General features: G+C 36.5%; 1 protein-coding gene across 1 annotated transcript; it reads left to right on the plus strand.

Moving 5' to 3' along the window:
* Positions 1-1,029: 1,029 nt before the first annotated feature.
* Mnda (myeloid cell nuclear differentiation antigen) lies at positions 1,030-19,521 on the plus strand. Its single transcript, XM_005078248.4, has 7 exons — positions 1,030-1,267; positions 10,111-10,395; positions 11,330-11,442; positions 11,922-12,080; positions 15,998-16,420; positions 17,648-17,836; positions 18,613-19,521. The coding sequence occupies exons 2-7, from the start codon at positions 10,134-10,136 to the stop codon at positions 18,754-18,756; spliced, it is 1,290 nt and encodes a 429-aa protein (XP_005078305.1). The 5' UTR covers positions 1,030-1,267; positions 10,111-10,133; the 3' UTR covers positions 18,757-19,521.
* Positions 19,522-23,065: the final 3,544 nt, after the last annotated feature.

A 23,065-nucleotide genomic window follows, 5' to 3' on the forward strand; every position in this document is an offset into this window, starting at 1 on the left:
CACACTTCTAGTGTGACTAAAAAACAGAGTCTACTGCCTTTTCTACAACAAGGATTTCAATATAGACTACAGACAATAATAATGCTAACATATCCAACTCACCTCTTTACAAAGTTTTTTACAAGCTTCAGGAAATCAGCTTGGATCATCCACCTGTTAGAGGTCAAAACTGACTCCAGAGAAGTGCCACCAATCAACAATCTATTTACCTACCTGCCCATTCCACAGTGGGTGGGACTTCTTCCCCTTTCCCTGGTTTGGGACACCCCTCTGCCATCTGCCAAGACTGTGGACCTGGGGATTTCAAATGTACACACACCTAGGACAAAAATTTCTCCCTTAAAATTCCTGGGTGTCCAGCCTCTGGCAGCAGAAGGCTCTAAGGGAGCCAGCACACCAGGGGGGTGGGAAAATGACACACACTCTTTTGATGATTTCTTTAGGACCTTTGCTTTTTTCTTTTTGATTCTGATTTTGTATTTTCTATTCTCTATTCTTATCTCTATCCTTTCCAGTCCTGTGCTAATGGAGGCTTCCCCACCCTCTGGCAGAAAATGAAGTTAAGGAATTTTAAGAGAGTGCCACTCCCTGTGAGATTATGGGGGCCAATTACATTCAAACTACCTCATGATTCATCACAGATCCTTCCCTGTACAGGAAAAGTGCCACCAAGTAGGAGGAACAAGAGAATCTGAAAGTTTGCCTCTGACTGCTCTCCTCTTGAACAGGAAAGGAAGGTGAGATGGCTGAGTGACACAATTTTATCCCTTTGTGATTTCATCTTCATTCAAATGCATGTAAGAGACCCACGTGTAAGTCTGTGGGACAGGAAAAACTCTACATTGAAATTTGTACCTACTTATATTTGTAAGAAAAAGACAAAAAAACTGAGTAAAGAGTAGCTCTGGCTTTCTGTTGGTTTCCAACCCCCCCCCAACTACATTAATAACAGAAATAAACTGTTCTGTTTCACCAACCGGGGAAATCGAAAGCTATGAGCACTGCTGGGTGGAGTCCTATTTCATCACAACTCTCCCCAAGGAGACAGCACAGCGTAAGACATCTAGCACTGGTCAGATTAAGACTTTACTTTAACCAGTTCCCTTGGCTTTCCTGTTGTTCTGTACATACTGCATTTTCTCAGCATTTAATGAGATTTTAACACCCTGGTGTGTACCTTTTTCTGCCTACAAAAAATAGACAAGCCCTATTTCCTGCCTTGCTGAGGATCTTCAATCTAAACATTGCTGAGAAGAATTCCAGGGAGGTAAGTTCTGCCCCTGTTACATAAGGAGTAGCTAGCTCTTAGAAACCCACAAGAACACAGGGAATCACTAGCGGTTCTTCCAGTGGAGGGCTGGGGGAGCAGGAATGGTTCCAGCTGCACTAAGGGCAGTGAAACCCTGCAGCTGGTTTCTAGTCCTTCATTCAATAAGAGAGCAGACATCTTTGTTCCTCCACCTCTGGGTTTGAGGCAATACATAATGTATTTTGAGTGTTGAAGGTTGTAAAATAAACTTTCTAAGAGTAAGTATAAATAAATAGAAAATGAACAGGCTTTAGTTATCTTGGCTGGAGAATTAGCTGAAACCTGGTGGCTCCGGTGTGTGACTGAGTAAAGGACAAGGCAGAGACAAGAAAAAGTACCACGAAATAATACTGAGTGCAAAACACATCTGTGCATGGAGCTGCATTATTTAGTAATATCCTAATACTACACAGCATGACAGCCAGATGACATGTGTAGTAAAATTCTTCTGAGATTCACAAACACGGTGGCTCAAATGCATCCTGTTTTAATAAGCATATTGAACATTTTCTTTCTCTCCCTTTTACACAAGGCAGTAAAATAGTAATTAGTCACTAGGAGAAACTTTCTGTCATCATGAAAGTTATTCTTTTTGTTCGGTTATATTTTATTTGTTTTTGGTTTGGGGCATAAGATGTGGGGGGGATAAAGGAGAGTAAAAAAGAAATATATTTTTATTGTCAAATTTTAGAATATTTAAAAAACTTTTTGTGTTCTCTCATATAGTATTCCATGTGTACTTGACCTTCATAATTTAAATATCAATTTGAGAGTTGTACCCATATTAGACACAATATTGCTAAGTTTATCAGTTACGTTGCTCAAACTTTCTAGATTCTTACAGATGTTTCCACCTTACTCATTCAGTAATTGATACACTGCTGTATTGACCACAAAACTTTGGGTTCTCCTTTTGATTTTTTTCAAATTCACAGATATGTGCATTCTCAAAGGCATTGAAAATATATGATAAAAGTATGTATGTGATGTGTATACTTGTTTGAAAATATATTCCACAATTTTAGAGAGCTGTGGAAAAACAAACTAATAACAAATAGCATGCACAATTATTAGTTGATAAATCCATAGTTAAAACTATTACCTCCTTCTAGGATGGGAAGATTTATCATATATTGGCATTTGATAAGAGGTTTTACCTTCATTACTATTAAAGGTCCACTAATGTAGATAATTTTGGGATTTTTCCACTGTTAAGGAATGTTTTATTAGAGGTAAATGTCTTAAATAACATTTCAGTGAAGTTGTCGTTAGACTGGTTGGGTCCATCGTTATGGTCTGGTAATCAGCAAGTTTTTGTTCTGCTTCTGCTACTATCATTTCACTGTAGGATGTCTCTGTTTTACACCAACAATCTGTATGTCCTCTTTCATCTGCTCCTCAACCATGTTATGTACTTCCTCTTTCACATTTTGTTTTATTAAGTCTTTATTTTTAAGCCAAGGGGTTCCCAATCAAGTTTGCAGTTTGTAGCGGCCATGAGACCTGCTCCATCTCCTACCCAGGGTTCCAATGGTGAAATGTTTCTTAGGAACTAAGGGACAAAAGATTTCTATAGTAACTTAACACACAATCTGAGGGTCATGTTCTGTATGCCATGTGCTCTTTAGTGTTCTGTTTCTACTCTATCAATCCTGTCCTACTTCTAACTTCCCTGTGCTTCCTCCTCTAGCTTTTTCTTCTGTCTAAAAACTCTTCTCCTTCAGGAGCCTTGAAGTGACAAAGAGATTTCTTTCATTGGTCAAAAGCACATTCGTAGAGGAAGTGATAAGGAGCTGAGCTGTTTACCATTGCAACACAAGAAGGCCATAGGAGCAAAACCATCACAAGATAGGGAGAACACAGTGCCCAATGACAACTTTAAGACACAGATCTATTGTTAGAACTTGCTCTGAGTTGAAAGTGAGCTAGTTGTGTGTAGTAGTCTGAACAAGGCAGGCTGTTAAGAATCCACAGTCCTTGTGAGACAGATAGATTCAGTTATGAAGCATGTCGCAGGATATGTCTTATATATCAAAATTATATAGCTAAATGAAAAGTCATCTTTCATCTTTCAGACCACCCACAGACTATGTGCCCAGTAAACAGTAACACACTGTAATGCTGTGGGAAGGATCCCTAGCTGTAATGTGAGGGAAAGAGCTCTTCACACAAGAAGTCTGCACTGAGGACAGCTTAACACCTTCAGAGGGCAGAATACCTTATCACCTTGTTAAATAAGGTGTCTTTATCAATGTGCATCTCTGGTGACAATATATTCCTCATAGCCTTGCTAAATGAGGTCTATGTCTCCATGAGATATTAATCCCTCATGGGAAGACACTGGAAGTATGCACTGAACTCTCATTGTATAACTCTGCGGTCTGTAGCAGCAGTTTTCATTAAGGAAGAACTGTATTTTTTCTTTCCCATTTTTTAGTTCTTTGAGAGATTCACACAGTATATTTAGCTCATATTCAATTCCTTCCACAATTCCTTTCAGATACATACTCCCTTCCCTACCTACCCAACTTTGTATCTCACTCTATTTGAAAAAAATATCAAGTACAGTTTGTGATCAATAAACCATGGCCCATGCCTTTAGCAAGAATTATTCTCCCCATCCCAGCAACTATTAAGTGCCAAAATCTCCTTAGTTGCTTATGGGACTTTGTGTTCACCCCCTGTCACTTCTTGCTGTGACTTTGTCTGGCTTAAACTTATGATGCTGCTACAACTGCTCTGAGTTCATGTGTTCACACATGCCCAGTTGTGTTTGGCAAATACCACGTCCCTGTAGTCATTTACCACCTCTGGTTCTTAATTTTTTCCCTGTCTTCTTCAAGGATTGCTACAAAGAAGGATATGATTAGATATTACTTTCTCTACTGGTAGCATGCATAGCACCTTCCAGTGCCATATACCTAGCCAGTGGGAATGTAGTTTCAGGGTCAGTATCAGTCAATGTTTCTCCATGCTCTATGACTCATGTATGTGGTGTCTCTATCAAGTACTGGAAGAAAACCAAGAACACTGGCAGTAGATTTTAGTTGAACACAGAGGTTTAAGGTTAGAACACCCACCCATGAAGACATGTAAGAAAAACAACTGAGTCAATGGGCCTTTGTTTTTCATTGTAGAGAAGTATGTAAAAGATGGAAACCCTCCGATATCACTAACAAGGAGCAACATCAAAAGCTAAAAACAATGGGAGGATGCCTTGCTTTTGCAGACTTTCTCTCCCCAGAGAGACCGTGGTGCAAGACTTGGAGGGTTGTATGACTTGAAGGAAAGTGAAACGATTCTGATTAGTGTTGTTCTTCCCGTTCTTTAAACTACTTCATGTTCCTGGCAGTCCAGGGATTGCAACATCTCTGTCCCGACTCTGAGAGATTTATTCATTTATCCTCTTACTCTAATGAAACTAGCCCTACTTCTTGCCTGGCTTTGGGAAGAAATTTCCAAGAAGATGAGTCCTACCTCTGCTATGCAGAGTTGAGAGTCCTGTGAAACCCACAAGGACACATGGGAAATCAGTACTGGTTTCTTCAGAGGAGACTAGAGGGAGCAGGGCTGAGGGCAGCTTCTCTCAAGGCAGTTAACCCACAGCTGCTAGGTTCTGATGCTTCACTAGGGAAGATGACAAACATCTCTACTCCACCCCTAATATGTACTGAGGCAACAAAAATGCAGTTTGATTTGGGCAGATAATAAAATAACTCTTAAGTGTAAGTATGAGCAAATGATAAACATGAAAGATTTCCATCATCCTAGCTGGAGAGTGAGAAAGGAATTCTTAGATGTTGTGATTGATTGTAAAAGATAGGATAGAGATGTGAAAGAATTCATGTGATATAGTATTTAGTGAAAAATATGTCTGGACCTGTAGGTGTACTTGCTAGTACTCTGATATTACATGGCATGTGAAACAATTGAGATGCACAGTATAAAGATATTCAGGTTCACACAATTATTCATGCACAAGTTTGTTTTTAATTAGCCACATCCACAACATGTTTAACATTTTATATCAGTGATATTTTATTCACAGTGAGTTGATTTCTGGCATCTTGAAAGTTATTTGTTTTCTTTTGTTTTAGTTTTTATTTTCTGGTAAAAAAAATTTAGGGGGGCTGAAGGGGAGAGTTAATCACAAATATATCTCTATTGCCAATGTAGCACAATAAATAAAAGACCCAAAGACAGATATTGTGGTCAAGTTTCAAGCTGAAAATAAAAAATTCAGAGCATCCGGCCACTACCACAGCTCAGACCAAAGGGGTGATTTTCAAACTTCTCCCGACTTCACTGCTCCACAGATTCACTCAGACTGCCATCTTTCCTCAACATGGCTAGATACTAACTCTCAGACTGAATGCCTCTGCCTTTAACGCCTCTCAAATCCTGGGATTAAAGATATGAGTTCTGGTTCACTCTCCAGTAGCCCTGGGTGGAATTAGACTCAGAGATCTATCTACCTCTTAATCCTGAGTCCTGGGGTTGTGTGTATGGTTTCTATGGCTAACTTGTATGGTTCTTTGACATTTTGATCTCCAGTGGCTTTAATAAATCATAAGCAATATATCACCACATGCCTCCTTTTAGAATATTTTAAAGGCTTCTCACTTACCCTTTAGTGTTCTTAATGTGTACTTGAACAGAGTATTTTAGAAGTTGATTTCAGATGTGTGTGTGTATATATATATATATACATACATATATATATATGGTTTTCTCTTTTGGTGTATCATTTTCGTTTCTCAAATATTCTAATTGTTTTGCAGATATTTCCCCATGTTTGTTTAGTAATTGAGAAACACACTGCTGTATCTATTAAAGTTTTCTGGGTTTTTTCAAATTCACAGATGAGTATCCTCTCTCACATATACATGAAGAGGGTATGTTTGCATCTGTTCACATTTGGAACAAAACACATTCTGTGTTGCTACTTATGGATCTATGAAGAGACATAAAATACTAAGAAATACCATACACAATTATTGGTATATAACTCTACCATTTAAACTATTAACTATTTCTAAGGAGGTATTCTGGTTTGTTTGTTTGTTTGTTTTTTGTCAACTAGACACAAGATACAATTGTCTAAGATGAAATAGTTAAGTTGAGAAATGCTTCTTTCAAAATCGCCTGTAGGAAAGTGTGTAGGGCATGGTCTTGTTTATTGATTGATGTGAGAGGCTAAGCCATTGGTGTCAGTGCCATTCGTGTGCAGATGGTCCTGAGTACCGAACAATGCATGAAGATTAAGTCAGTAATCAGTGTTCCTCCATGGCTTCTGCTTCAGTTCCTGCCTCTAGGTTCTTCCCTTGAATTCCTGCCTAGACTTCTTCAAATAAAGGACTGTGATGGGAAGTATAAAATGATATTAACCCTTTTCTTCCAAAGTTGCTTTCTGTCATGGTGTTTTATCACATCACCAAAATGTGTAATTAAGAAAGAAATTGATACAGGGCATGTTGGATGTTGCTATGACACACATGACTGTGTTTTATGGAAATTTCAGACATTTAATAATTCCTTAAAGATTCTCTTAAGGCCACTCAATATCTTGAATTACAAATCTATGACCTTGATCATCTGGGATAGAAGATCTCACTGTAATTAAGCAGAGTCCAGCATCTTTGAGGAAAGAACTTCTGGGAAATGTCTTCTCTCTGTCAGCACACAGAATTTGAAGTTGTGGTCCAGAGAGGGACAAGGCTATCCCTTATGCTGATAACCAAACTTAATATGTAATATGTGATATGTAATATGTAATATGGAGCTGGGATTGGAGGCTTGAAGTGGTTATAGGGAATAGCTTTGACTTGTCACTATGAAGGGTCATGTGAGAGGCCATTGGTAAAGATACAATCCAGTAGCAATGGGGACCCCAGAAAATTTTAGATGTCAATACTATGGAATGACCACCAGGTATAACAGCACATGTGGAGAGGGAGTAACCTAAGCATAGGAGAATCACTTTGAATGAGCTAAGGGAATCCTGAATTATGACCTGGTTTTGCCCTCTTGGAATAAGAAGGTATGTAACTTATTTTTTATTTTAAAAGAGCTCACAGTTTAGATACTTTGAATTTTTAAAGACTAGAATTTTAGAGAGACATTGAGTATTTTAGAGAGAGTTTGGATATTTTAGAAAGACATTGGATATTTTAGAGAGATTTTGAAATTTGGAAGAGCCTTTAGGTATTTCAAAGAGACTGAAAAGCTAAAGTTAAACTTTTTTAGCAGTGAGGCTGAACACACAATGATATCCAGAATCTAGTGGGCTTGGATTGGCATTGATGCATCTATATTCTGTTGTGAAATATTGGAAATTCTATTGAGGTTGGATGATTTGTCCAAATACAAAAGCAGTAACACTTCAATAACAAAACAACTATTCTCATGTAAATGGAACCTATAAAAGTATACATAACCTCTATCATCACATTTTAGTTGCATTTGAAATAGTTGTTACTTCACATGTACCAACCCAAATAAAATCTTTCTCTTTTAATTTTCTCTGGGATCTCAATATCAATATTGTATAAATATTGGAATTCTGCTCTGAAGAAGGGAGTTTTACTGCTGAGAATCAGTTTTAATTCCTCATTGAATATGTAGATCATTTTTAATGTCTTATGATTTACAGAATATGTCTTTTTCTTAATACTCTTTATCTTCCATGTCATGCGTCATTGTGTGGAAATTCCATTCATCCTTGGGTTTCTTTGCAAATGGAGAATGGTCAATTAAAAAAAACAAAGCAAAACAAACAAAAAACAAAAAGGAAGAAGAAGCAATTAATAGGCGTATAAAGTAAAGTTCAATTACACTAAGGTCCATACAGGCATGATTCCCAAACTGAAATAGCATAAATTGATTTAGGATATTGAACTCATTCTATTTTCTGAAAATCATCAAGGAAGTATATAAAATATGAATGAGCTACAAGTCAGGACACTCAGTTCATTGGGGTATTTTGGGAAGTTCCAGAAAGCAAATTTTTTGAAATTTCTAATATTTGTTATTAGTTCTTTACACATTACTCTGATAAGGGTTAAAAGATGTCTGAACAAAGTAGTAAGCTTAACTCTACTCTTATTTAGCAACATAAATTATGAGGTTCACAAATAGAGACTCTGAGTAGTTTAGTCACAGGTTTTCAGTCTTAGTAATGGTGCCAGGTATAGGTTTCAACTAATTCAGGCCTTAAGTCAAATTACAAAATGATTGGTTAACCCCAGAACATTCATGCTGCTATTACACCAAAAAACATGCCTTGCTAGACTAGTTGTTACTGTATATCCAAGAGATCACAGCTGAGGAAGATTAATGATTAGTTTGCTACTCCAGTATTATGCATAGTAACTTCCAGAATTAGAAAATCTAGCCAGGAGGGATGAGGCTTCCAAGTGAGTGTAATGTTCTCTGACTCAATAACGTGGTGCCCTCTGCAATGGAGTCTTACTAAAAAATTCTGTCATGTAGCCAAGAGCTTTTTCAATAGGTATATGTTGAGGGGGGTTGTCTATGAGAACTGACTAACTAATGACTTCGATAGTGGAAATCCATTTCAATAGTGGACTTTTATTTAACCTATGGTGTTTCATAAAAGCATTGTTACCCCATTATTAAATAATTTCATGTACATTCTTGATAGATGATATATAGATACATAGTAGATGATAGGTATGTTGGTAGAGAGAGGTAGACAGACAGACAGACATGATAAAGTATATGTATAATATTCAGCAGTAGGTTTCTATTTTAGTTTTTTGAAATGAAATTAGTGTTAGTTACTCTTCTTTCTATTCCTTCCACTACCCTACCCTCCTATTCCAAACCCCATTTAACTCTTAGGTTTTCAAAACTTACGAAAAGCAGATAGAGAAAAAATGTGAGAATGACTTTCAGACAGTGAAGAAATCCTCCACATCATAAAACTTGACAATAGGGGTGTATTTTGAAGCATATGATCTTAGGATTGAAGATAAGTGTAAATGGAAAAGTGCAAATTATTCGAGGACTTCTGAAATATTATAAGAGGAAGGAGTATTTTTAATAAATGAAGAAACTATTAACTATTTTGGGAGGATTTGAGCATGACTTATAGGTAGAACATTTTGCCTATGAATAAGAATCACTAAGTCAAGCCTAAAAGATAAAATCAAGAAACTTTTGACATAACTCCATCCAATAAATTGTAGGGTTCCACTATAAAAATTATGTAGATGTTTGAGGAATTAACAGTAATATCAGCACAAAGATCCCAAAGAGCCCAATCCAAGCCCAGGGAAGACAGAATGGTAGTAAGTGTTGTTTGAGGAAAAGCCTAGCAGACAAGGCTCAGAGACTCAAAATAGGCCCTGTTACTTTAGTCATTGTTCGTTCAGGCGCATTGTAAGGGGATGCAGTCCATTTGTGTATAGAGCACTTTAGAATGGGAAAAGTCAGAAACCCAAAGGAAGATATATAGGAATGGGCTCCTGCACCACATAAAGAATGGATAATGGACCCAGAATTTTAGCACTCACAGTCCACAGCAATTACTTGTTCCAATACTTTTCTTCTACCACAACTGCCACTGGCCTAAGTCACCTAACATGGTTAATGGGGAAGGATTTCTTAAACTCGTTTATTAATACAGAACTTCTACATGCATTTCACACAGTGGCACAGTTTATCTCTCTAGGCAGTTATGGACATTATCATGTGGGGTCATTCACTCACACAGGAATATCCTGTTTGGAGAATTGTCTGTGTATGTGTGTAATGCTGTATCCATTTTCATCTTTTAGGCTCATCCATAATTTGAGAAATAATGAATAAATACAAGAAAATTGTTCTTATAAAAGGATTCGAAGTCATGGATGACTACCATTTTAGGACAATCAAGTCCTTACTAAGAAAAGAATTAAATCTATCTAAAAAGATGCAAGATGATTATGACAGAATTCAGATTTCTGACCTGATGGAGGATACATTCCCAAAAGACGCTGGACTGGACAAACTGATAGAAGTGTGTCAAAGCATTAAAGAACTTCAAGATCTTGTGAAAAATCTTAAAACAGAGAAGGCAAAAGGTAACAAGGGAGCACACTGGACACCTATTTCTTCTCCACTCTCCCCAAACTTTCTAGATCCATACAATAATCAGAGTTGATATATTTCTTTGCCATTGTGTGCCTTAGAAACTATAGAGATTGAAGAATTTCAGATGTTAAAAAGTTTATTTCAAGAAATCCCTTCTTACAAAGGAACTTGATGTATTTCAGGGTAGATATCTTTTGCATTGGAGGTAAATAAAATAAATAGCAGTTGTTGAGATAGATTAGAACATTCAACATGGTAGGAAAAACTAGAAAATGATAACATAAAAGTTGAAAAAATTTAAAGAATGTAAACAGAGTAAATGTTATACTCAATTAACAATCTTACCCATTCCTTAATATATTTTCTGGCAAGAGTAATCTAATATTTAAGTAGAAGTCTGTGTCCTAGAGATGTGATGAAGAATAAATTTCTCTTTATAAAGTCAATGGATTTAAAAATATTAGATATACTGGTATAACACTCTGACCCCAAAATTTAGCACAAGGAAGCTCTGACACTCCAGTATTTCATTTCACAAGTTTGGACCAGATTTCCTATCATTGGTTTCTAAGATTTTAGTGTGTTATACACAAAACATGATCAGTTAGTGTGGTAAAAATTTGGTATTTTAAGAGGAATGGCAACAAGTAACGCTTGGCTGATATACACAGGGTTCAAGACAAGAAGGGTTTTCTTATTTTATAGGGGAACAAGTAAGGGAAATATAAAGTAATGGGAGATTGTGACTAAGGCTTTACCCTTGGTGGTGTGTCCCTACACTAAACTAATGGAATAAACATTATTGAATGGATGCAATGGAGAGGAAATGACAGGAAAACTAAACAGTTCCAAGATCCTCCATTTTGGTTTATGTGGGCACTTTGGTTCATGCATTTGTTGTAATGAAAATTATTCCTATCACAGTAAAACCAAAAAACACACAGGAAAAAAAGAGACAAGAAGTAAGCTCTGCTACACCTACATCAACTACAAGCAACACTGTAGCATCTGACGGAGGACAGACATCCACAGCTCAGGTGAGCTTGAGGAACCTCAGTGGGCTGGCAGTCTGCAGAGGCAGCACTTCTGTCCATCAAGTACTCACTGCTTCTTTAGTTTATCTTCAAGTTTTATCAAAACTCATGACAAGTGATCATGTGGCATTGATATGTGTTCACTCCTGTTAGAAATGTTGTGTACTTGAAGATGAGGTAGAACAATGGTTGTTCCATGTTTACACAAGACCTAGTTTTCAAATTCGAATTCAATAATGTCCTACCATAGAGATAATCTTAGAAAATTGTGTGTATAACTTTTTCCACTCTCTTTATTTAATTAAAACTCTATGTACATATTTTATGACTATTTGTGATCATACTTTAGGCCTGACCAGAAGGTGGGTGTCATTCCCTCAAGTTCCCAAAATATTCAGGCATAAATCTACTGACTAATAACGAAGACACACTCTGCTTGCTTGATACTGAGACTCATTAACAGACAATGGATATACTTTCAGAAAAGAAGAAGTGTGGATAAAGGAAAGACTGGAATGAAGAAGACCAAGAGGTCTGAGGGGCCAGATCACCTTCTCTGCCCTGGAGAAGGCACAGCCAGATGCCAGTCCCCGGGTCTCCAGGTCTCGTCTTCGGCTCCATCCAGCACTTCCATGGCTAAGGTAAAAGTTTTCTGCCTTCCTTTTATTTCCTCAATCCAAATATTAGAATCAGATCTTCAAGTTCTGACCATGTCACTCACTCATCACTGACATTTAATTAATCAGACACACACAGAGGTTGGATATGATAGATACAGATCATCATACAAGGACAGAAACAAACATAGAAATATAGGTGATACCATAACCTTTTGTTGGCCTGGGGACACGTAATGAACTTGGCATTTCTTCTGACAATGAGAACTTTCCTGGCTTGTGTTGAGTTTTGATCCCAGGCAGGAAGAGAGAGGTGAAGAGTCCAGAATTTACACGTGTCAGTAGCAATAGGCTCTATTTCTCTTCTCTTGTACTACCCCATATCTCTTCCCTTGATATGACTAACATGTTAATAACTTTTCTTTGACACAAATGAGGGAAGGGTACTTGTTTCTTCAGAATTTATGGTACATTTTATATTCATTCCAGTTTGAAAGCCTGTAAATGTCCAAACACATCCATGCTCTGATTTTTAATGGGGGTATCTTGCTCTATCTTTAACATATCCTTCCAGAAGCCCTATCCACACTAGATTAACAATGGACAGTGTTTACATGAATAAAATGTTGTTGTTTTATTACCAATTATGAAACATAACCAATGGCTTTCCCCAGTTTACTTTGTATTGTAAAATTTTGGTTGCCCTATATTTTTTATAGATACGTACAGACCTGAGATTTCCAGAAATGTAGAACTGATAACCAGTATAGCTAAAAAGGATAGATGGAATCTGTGCAGTCCAGTTAAGGCTCTGATTAGTGTCTTGTGAGACTTAGAGGTCACAAAAAAGTGATAATATATGTGAAATGGGAGTAACTGACCACTTTTTGATTGGATTTAAGACCCACTCCCTGAGATGGAACCAATAACAGACACTGCTAAAACAGCCAAGAACATGAGACTAGAAAAAGGAAACATCAGTTTTCTCCAATGGAGATTATTAACCATAGTCTAGAGCAGGCTCCATGGCCAAGAACAGTTATTTTGTTTTATTTGGGAATTGTTCTCTATTTTTATTGGTTTTATTTTCTATCTTTTCATTTTATTTTATTTTTTGAGAGTGAACACAAAAGAATGGGGAGGGTGAAGAACCTAGGAGGCCCTAGGGGAGGGGAATCATGTTCCGTATATACTGTATAAAAAGGTTTTAAATAAAAATGATAGTAAAATACCAATTCTGGGAGAAAACGCACATAGTGAGGAAAATTTAAAAAATTTTGGAAATTCAGGAAAAGTGTCCGTTCACCAGAAACTGGGCATAAAAGAAGTGAGCTGCAATTTACTATTTCGTGTTTATTCTTTCTTCACTTTGGACTTTCAAATGTTTCTCATAACATATGAAAAGTAGGATGGTAGATGCCTCTTAGTTTTTTCAGTACTTATTTTTTCCCACCTAAGGAAACAAATGATTTGTCACAGAAGGAAAACCACAAAATCATCATTATTCTCTGGACTCTCTCTGTCTCTCCTTCTTTACCCTCCTCCTTTTTTTCTCACTTGAGGAAATAGATCAATACAGTTAAGCAAAACCAGAAGCAATTTTTACTTACCCAGACCTTACCATTAAGAAATTTAAAAGTTTAAAATATTTTGAATTAGTGTCTTTAGATATTTTTGTAATAATGTGGAAAAATTTATACTCCAGTGTCTTACAGTAGTTATTAGTTTATTACTTTTTTCCCAATTTAACATATCAGGACTATATTTCCAAGTTCCTAAGTTAAAAATGCATACAATATTCAATGGATATATCAGTATTTGTGCTTCCTTTTTAAATAGTTCATTATAGATTATTTTCTACCTACTGCCACAAACTCAGCTCCACTTTTAGTTTTTATACTTAAAATGTGTGCATTAAGGGTCATTTTGTGGCCTTCATAATAGCCTACTAATTTGTTTTGTGTGTATCCTATAACTTTCTTGTTCATCTAAATCTAATCACTGCTATTTATTTACTTAACTTATATACCCATCACTACCACTAGCTATATTGCCTTTTGGTTTTTATATTATACTAATTGCTTACACTGATGAGAAATCAGATCCACTCTAATCACTAATAAATGATGACTGTGTGTGATATAATGCTTTGATTCTTCTCATTCCATTGGGTCTATGGTGACAGCAATACTATTTCCTTATATGCAAATCTATGAAGTTCATAGCTTTTCATTGTTTTGCATATTCTTTCTTACAGCTAGGCAATCTTATCTTCATTGAAATACTCAGTGAGTATCACTCAGTGAGCTCAGAATACTGTGCAGAAAGGAGAGTAGAAGTCTATCAATATCTTTCTGGTTTTACAAGATCCTGCTATTGTTGAAAAATCTCTAAACATGTTTAAGGACATGACCCTACCAGTGACTATTTAAAACAGGTGGTTGTGGGCTAGCTCACATTGTTTTTGGTTATTTAATTATAGCAGATTGGTGTCTCCTGAGGAGATTTACTGTGATTTGTACCCTTATAATAACCCCAGATAGTCCAGTAGTGTGCTTTATATTTACCATTCTCTATTTCAACAATACTTAATTTCCCCAGTTTATATTCTTCTGCTGTAAGAGTAAAGGATAGGTCCGAATTAATGTAATTTCACTTAAGTACTTCCTAAAATTGTTCTCAACAGCTAATGCTGAGTTCATGCTGAACATCTCCCTTCATGTTAGGAAGAATACTCTGCTTTTTCAGTGAGAGTCTTCAAACTTTTGTGGCTCAACCCCATTGCTTTAATTTGTTAGACTTTTGGTCAATGAAAGAATTCCTCTTTAAGGGAGGAGTGATGAGCAAAGGGGTCAAGACCAATCTGGGGAAACCCACAGAAACAGCTGTCCTGAACAAGGGGGAGTTCATGGACCCCAGACAGCTTGGAAATCAGCATAGGACCGAAGCAGGTCCTCTGAATGTAGGTGTCAGTTAGGAGGGTGGAGTCTATGGGACCTCTGGTAGTGGATCATTAAATATCCCTAGTATACAAATGGTCTTTGGGAGCCCATTCACCATAGATGGATACTCCCTCAGCCTAGACACACAGGGAAGGGCCTAGGCCTTGTCCCAAATGATGTGACAGACTTTGATGATCCCCCATGAAAGGCCTTATCCTCCCTGGGTAGCAGAAGGGGGATGGGATGAGGGGTAAGTGGGGGGGGGGCATGGGAGAATAGGAGGGAGAGGGAACTGGGATTGATATGTAGAATAAGATTGTTTCTAATTTAAATAAAAAGAAACTTAAAAATAAAGAAATTCTCTTTAGCATATCTAAGTTCTACAAATATATTAAAATGTAGCACAAATAAAATAAACCCAGAGATAGATATTGGGGTTCAACCTGAAAACCAGAAAAGCAAGGCAGTCATTCTCTAGCTCTCTAGGGTAGGGCAATCCTATCTCAATCAATCCTCAGTGTGGCTGGAGACTGAATGCCCAAGACTGAATGCTTTGAGACTATCTTATATACCTCTCTAGTTCTGGGATTAAAGGTGTGAGCTGTGCTTCTCTTTTATATGGATTCACTCTCACGTAATCCTGGGTGGCCATGAACTCACACAGATCCATCTGCCTCTGTCTTCTGAGTCCTGGGATCAAAGGTGTGCGCTACCACTGCCCAGCTTCTATGGCCATGTTTAGCTTTACATTCTGAACTTCAGTGGCTTTATTAGATCATAAACAATATATCACCACAATTCCTCTTTTTGCACAATACATATATTGTACAATACATAATATATAAAAACATGTGCAATAAGTACAATGAGTATATACAATATATTCAGGCAATTAAAATTTTAGGATCAATGTGGAGATTGAGATTTATATCATGTGAAGGTTAATTTGTATTTGACGCTAAACTTGCATGTTTATATCCCTGCATTTGTTCAACTCAGAACCAAAACACACAGACCCCAAACCAGAGCATTACCAGAGGTGCTGTTCTCCTAAAGGATCCCATGACAGTGGTGGTGCTCAGTGCAACAGACCCATTTGAGTATGAGTCATCGGAACATGGAGTGAAGAACATGTTTCATGCTACAGTGGCTACTGTGGACCAGTATTTCCATGTGAAAGTTTTCAACATCAACCTGAAAGAAAAGTTCACAAAAGATAATTTCATCATAATCTCCAATTACTTGAAGTTCAAAGGAATCCTAGATATTAAAGAATCTTCCACTGTGATAGAAGCTGGTCCTGACCAAAAGATTGAAGTCCCCAATAAGGTTATCCGAAAGGCAAATCAATCTCCCAAGATTTCAGATATTCACAAGAATGTACCTGGAACACTGGTTTATGGGTTATTTATGTTACACAAGGTAATGATTGAAAATTTGTTTCTGTCTTTTTCTCCACCAACACCTGGAATCAAATATGATTACTTTCTAGTCACAGATTATTGACAATATTCTAACGCTGGACACCGCCTTGGCTAGCGGTAGAAGGTGAAGTCATTCCACACATTAGAGATTAAGATTGGGTGACCTTTTCCTGCTTCCTAAGATATCTCTGAAAGAGTTCTCTGAAAATGACTTACCAAGAAACTTTTGTTTTGCTTGTTACAAATCAATGAAAAAAAATGGTGCAGGACACAGGTCAGGGTTATGCCAACAGTCTGAATTTTTAAAGCTATACTAAAACTATATAACAGTCAATATTTTCTTTCTATACATTCTGTTTCTACAGATTCCCTGAACAAGGGTAAATATTGATTGTGGCATGGATGGGTGATATTCACACAAATTCAAAACCACTCCATAGAATTAATTAACTCTTTCTGTGGATAGTAGGTTGAACCATTCATTGTTGACTCTTATATCTTATTCAATCATCAATCAGCTAATTATTTCTGAAGAACTATTGTATGGAATGATCTTTGGAAGGCAAATAAATCTAGTTTTCTCATTTACAAATGAATATATACATACATACATACCCACATACACACACACACACACACACACACACATATATATATATATATATATAATTGATTGATCCATCAATCCACAAATTTGGGGTATTAAGATTTAGTTTTTTTTTAAATGACAAACTTGGAGAACTCAGAACTCAACAAATGTTTTATAAGTTTGACAGTTTTAGGGCTTTTTATTCATCTTCTTTTAAAGCCCCTGTATTTTTAATCCATATTTGTGAATAACTTATTGAATGAATGAACAGTGGTAGCAAATGTCTGTTCATCCCTTTATAAGCACAAGATACAAAGATGGTTACCTGAAGTTCTGATTCCTGAGATCAATCAGGGTGATATATGGAAAATCCAGACTGTTGAGGAATGTGGAGTAGTGGAGAACATTTATTTTCCCAACACTTCCAGGCACAAATCCTCTAGATAAAGAAAGTAAATCATTGCAGTAATAAAAGAAAATTATTTGGAAGATTTCACTGAAGATACCTGTATGATTGTGTTTGTACCAGGTTCCATATTTTCCTGTGATTTTTGTCATAAAAACTTTTATGAATGTATAACAACAATTGTGAATGTGATAACTTTCAGAAAACCAGTATTCATTTTACTTTCGCAGAAAAAGGTGAATCCAAAAAACACAATCTACGAAATAAAAGATGATACAGGAAATATAGAAGTTATAGGGAATGGAAAATGGTACAACATCAACTGTGAGGAAGGAGATAAACTTCGACTCTTCTGCTTTCAACTCAAAACAATTGACAAGCAGCCAAAATTGGTGTGTGGCGATCACAGTTTCATTAAGGTAGGAAGTACACAGGAAACAGGTTTACTAAAGAGGAAATTGGCTTTTTCTTTAGGATTCTAAACATGAACTTTTCAGTGTGTTAGACAGACAGTTCTGTCTCTGGAGGGGAGCATTGAGATGATGTACTCATTTCTATGGGGAAGATTTTAAAAATGGATATTGAAGAAATAATTCAAAGAATAGCATGTGTATGGTAAATAACAAGATATATGAAGAAGTTAAAATGACATGGAAATACATTTGATTAGTAATTAAGAACAAGGGTTTTGAATAAGTCAAATGCAATTTGAATGCCAGCTTCAACAATTAGGAGTTGGCTGGTATTGGGGAAAGTTTAACTCTTAACCTGGGCGTTAATGTATTAAATGCCTACATATTTATGAGTTATCTCAGTGTTTAGCACATCGTGGCAAATGAGTAGGTACTATTTTCTTAATTGAGTAAAGGCGCTAAAGAGAGAGATCTATGAGGTAGAAATGGCATGAAAATATACCAAAGTGTAGATTAACACTATTAATTCTACTACATATGGAAATATCGAACCTACTCAAATAAAGTCATGTTGAGTATGAAGAGCATTCTCTTCAAGGACCATATAGTCGGAAGGGATGACTCCAAATAAGGCAGAATAATGAAGAAGTTAAATCAGACAAGATCTCAGGTCATATAAGAACCTTGAGGGCAATAGACAAGAATGGATGACTGAACAAATATAAACAGTGCTTTAGCTCCATTGCTAGAATCTTATAGTATGTCTTACTTTCTTTTTCAAGGTCACCAAGGCTGCGAATAAAAAGAAAGTATCCACTGCCAACTTGAACCCAAAAAATGAAGAAGGAAGTGGCTACCCACAAGTCCAATTCAGTGTTTTTAACAGTGGAGCTTTTAAAATAGAGACACCAACCAATTGGAAATAAACAATAGCTTTTAGCATTACATTCAAGAATTTAATAGTTTTCATATCTGATTTGTGACTATGTATTTTCATTTAAAATGTCTTATTCTGTTTTTCTATGAAAATTACACTTGAATTAAATTTCTCTTGTGTAGACATAATAAAAATTTCTTTTTAATAGGGTACCATCATTCAGACTAAGCAGTCGTCCACAGTATGGGTAAAGATTTTTTACCAACTGCATTTCTAATAAATGGCTGATAGCCAAAATCAATAAAGAACTAAAAAAAACTAGATAATCAAGGAAACAAATACCCTATTTGAAAAATGGGATAAAGATCTAAACAGAGAATTCTCAAAAGAGGAAACTCAGAAGGCTGAGAAACTCTTAAAGAAATGTTCAACATCCTGAGCCATCAGGGTATTGCAAATCAAAACTATTTTGACATTTCATCTTAAGTCTGTCTGAATGGCTAAGATCAGTAAAACAAGTGAGAGCTCATTGCTGGTGGAATGCCAACTTCTGTCAGTCCTCTTTTAAACACTCTCAATGAAACTCACAATTTTTGCTGTTTTTGTCTGAGGAGCCTTTTCCAGACTCAAAAGCATAAGATGTTATCCTTGGTTCTCTTTAGAAAGTTTGTAGGCGATTTCTTTTTCTTTTAGACTATTATCTGTGTTTTTCCTTATTTTAAGATGTGAAATGGATTGTCTTTAATATGAATATGGAATTTGTCCCATTAAAATGATTTCTTGGAGAATATGCTTGAATAAACTCCTATCTCCACTTCCTTGCTTCTTATTTTTGTCCAAAAGCAGCTCTCTGAATTCTTTATTGTATCTGACCAGCAGTATTTTAAATGTAAAACTACACTGATTGTCTTTACAAAGTGCCAAAGTATTATAGTTTTCAATATGTATAGATATAAGCCAATATATACAAAGCAGACACTCCCCTATCTTACACACAGATAGACAACAGTTGCTAAAAATCATTTTCTGACATTGACAGGTACAGTAAACTACAATACATCAGCAATGGCATTTTAAATTTTGATCAGTTTCACCTTTTCCTACTCCCTCAGTTCTTTGAGAATCATAACCATCCCATACCCAGCCTATATTATTTAAAGAGTAATTTCTGTCTAATTAGCTTGTGTATATACTGTTGCTTATTGACATACACTAGAGCATATTCAGTCTACCAGAAGCCACACTCTAATCAAAATAGCTCTCTTTCTCTGCTAGGGGTAATATTTTTTTTTTGTTAATCTCTTTTCTCTTTGCTGTGCTTTTGTCTGCCTTAAATTACATGTCTTGTGTATGCTTTCACAAACACTGGGTGTTTATAAGTGTAAATTTCCTGTTATATATGTAAAACTGTTTTCTATACTCATCAATCCATCCATTTGTGCTCCTACACTCTTCTAGCCTCTAGGAGACATTTAGGTACATGTACTCACAGACAAGCACTAGGGAATCCAGGAATGTTAAACATGCAGTGTTGTCTCTTCAAAGGAAGAGGTGTATAAATTGTTTTCTGGGAATGGATATGGCTAATAGCCTGGTGACCTCTGTGCTACCTATGTGACCTGACGACACCAGCTTAGCCAGACTCATGCTTATCTCAATCTCGAGCACTCTCTTCCTTTAAATCTTTAAGAAGAGTGTTGTTTACATTGAGCCTGGTACCTTAGTAAATCTACAGAACCTATCTTTATGGAAAAATATTCCTCCAGAGATTTAACATAATCATGTCTTAACCTTTGTTGTGCCTACGGGATTAAGTCAATTATCACCAGGATATTTTCTCCAAATTGCACTCTGCTTAATATGCCTGAAATAAACTACCTGATATCAGGCTGTAAGTTTGAAACAACAGAGGCCATTGAGTCTTATTGAACTCAATCTTCTTACCTCTCCTGGATCAACACTCTACTGGTTGTGGTATCTGCAGATACCCCTCACACCATCCTGTTCTTCTAAAACGATCCCTGTCATGTGGGAAGAGAGTTGGCATTATAGATACTCCATTTAGGGCTGAGCATTTCATAGTCTCTTATTCTCTACATATTGACCATTGTGGATCTTTGTGTTAATTACCATAGCAATGATAAGTCATTTGTAGTCACTTTAGTACTATGTCACTTTAACAGAGTAATAAAAGTCTGATTTCCCCTCTGGTGTATAACTTGTCTAAACCCAGGTTCTTGTACCTGATAATAGGGTGAATTTTATCTTGTGATTTGAGCCTTAAATTCAAGAAGAAAGTGGTTGGTTATTCCATTGATATTTATGCCACTATTGTTCTTCTGGAAATACATTTCCAGGCTTGTCATGGCTGATGCTTTCAGGGTTCATATGTAAATAAAACTGATGTTTACTTTTCTCCTCTGATAGCATGCATACATATGTACCAGCTTTTAGCACTATGAATTCTAACAAGTACTAAATTACCATGTCAATCAGCGGTCTTTCATCAACACTGAGTAACTCACCCTTGCTATTTCTCGCATTATCTTTTATTTAGCCTTTCACAATATCCTACAGTTCAGTCTCTGAAGAGAGACTCAATAATTTGTTTTCCCACTCTTAACAAAACAGACTCAGATGCCTGCACTTATGAAGATTCCAAAGCTGTTCCAGGAAGGGAAGAACTCTGAAGGTTTCTGTGGAGCACAGCCCTAATGTCCACTGAGTAATCTTGAGGACTGGGAAACATACTCTAAACTTACATGCTACCTTCTACTGTATTTTTGCATTATATTCTGTATTATAATTAACAGCTCAAAATAGCATCTCATTTCATCTACCTAAAACAACAAAATGTCATCTACTCAAATGCATATATGCAGAATTACTTGGATTTTAATACTCTACTTTTCCAAAGGATGGCTGATGAGCTTGAGATTATTTTTTGCCTCATCATTGTAGCTGGATTTTCTGTCCTGTTAACCTGGTTCCATCTTGTTTTTTCAAATTCAGTAGTCACTTTCCTGTGTTTATACAGCATATGGTCAAACTGTCTAGGCAAGAGCAGTTTCTTGACCAAATGGCTATTTCTGCCATATCGAAGGCAAAATGTATAATGAGTTCCTTCAATGCCTATCTTCCTCTGTGACATAATTGGTGTTGCCAGGAGCAATTGTGTCTCACTATCATGAAAATCCCAGACCATTTTAAATATCATATTCTCTATGTCTTTGATAGGTTTGAAGAATATCTATCCATTTGAAATACATCTTCAAATATCTAGAAAATCTAACATAAGTTTTGACTATTATAGGTGACTACAATCTGTATTTAATTATACATTACATTTTTAAAAGAGCTGTAGAAGCACAATACCTAAAAAAGAGGAAAAATATACACATAACAAAATTGACATTAAATTTTTATCAATAAATGAAAATCCATACCAATGCAAAGTATTCATTTCTATATCATATCATGTTTTTTGCTCCCATCGTTGTTGTTTTGGTTTAGTTATTACTGCTGCTTTTCTGAGGAATAGAACATAGCTGTGCAGTGCAAAGAGGTGCACATAGCAACGAGTTCACCATTTGCTCAAGTCTATTATGCTTATTCATTGTGCATACTGCTCCAATAACATTTCTTTAACACATCATGCTTGCTTCTATTATGCTTTTCACAAACTGCATTTTCTTCTTCTTGGAAATCTTACAACTTCAGCAAACTATTCATTGCTCAGAGCATCCCTGTAAAGTTCTATTCATCAGGTAGTACTCCATTTTTATGTCATTTGTATAGTTTTTCATTACATCCACACTATGGGTTTCAAAAGAAGTAACCTACCCAATTATTATTTTATCAACTTTAGTGATTTGAATGGCCATTCAATCCCTTAGTATAGAAGGCAATGATCTCCTTTTTAAAAATGGAAGCAGTCTAGGATTATGGAATCCTAGCACAAGAGTGCAGTAGACAGTTTGTGATGGTTTTGTTACCCAACAATTCTACTTTTCTCCTCAATATATGTTTTAATTTAAATTAGAAACATGAATGCTTCACATGTGAATCCCAGCTCCCTCTCCCCCCCCCTCCTCCCTTGTCCCTCCACCCCACCCAGCCCCCCACATCATTCCCCAGGGAGGGTGAGGCCCTCCTTGGGGGGAGATCTCCAAAGTCTGTCATTTCATCCAGGGCAGGACTTAGGCCCTTCTCCATGTGTCCAGGCTGAGAGAGCATTCATCTATTTGGAATGGGCTCTGAAAGATCATTCATACACCATGGTAAACACTGATCTACTACCCAAGGCCCCGGTGATTTCTGTGGCTACAATGTTTCCATGGAGTAGTCAGGTGTAATTC

Source organism: Mesocricetus auratus, unplaced genomic scaffold, assembly GCF_017639785.1.
Source record: "Mesocricetus auratus isolate SY011 unplaced genomic scaffold, BCM_Maur_2.0 Super-Scaffold_100676, whole genome shotgun sequence".
In the NCBI taxonomy this organism is placed as follows: Eukaryota; Metazoa; Chordata; class Mammalia; order Rodentia; family Cricetidae; genus Mesocricetus; species Mesocricetus auratus.

Coding starts and splice junctions, on each gene's coding strand:
- Mnda (XM_005078248.4), top strand. CDS start 10,134: ATGAATAAATACAAGAAAATTGTTCTTATAAAAGGATTCGAAGTCATG. Junction 11,443..11,921: donor GACAGACATCCACAGCTCAG/GTGAGCTTGAGG, acceptor ATATACTTTCAG/AAAAGAAGAAGTGTGGATAA. Junction 12,081..15,997: donor CCAGCACTTCCATGGCTAAG/GTAAAAGTTTTC, acceptor TGTTCAACTCAG/AACCAAAACACACAGACCCC.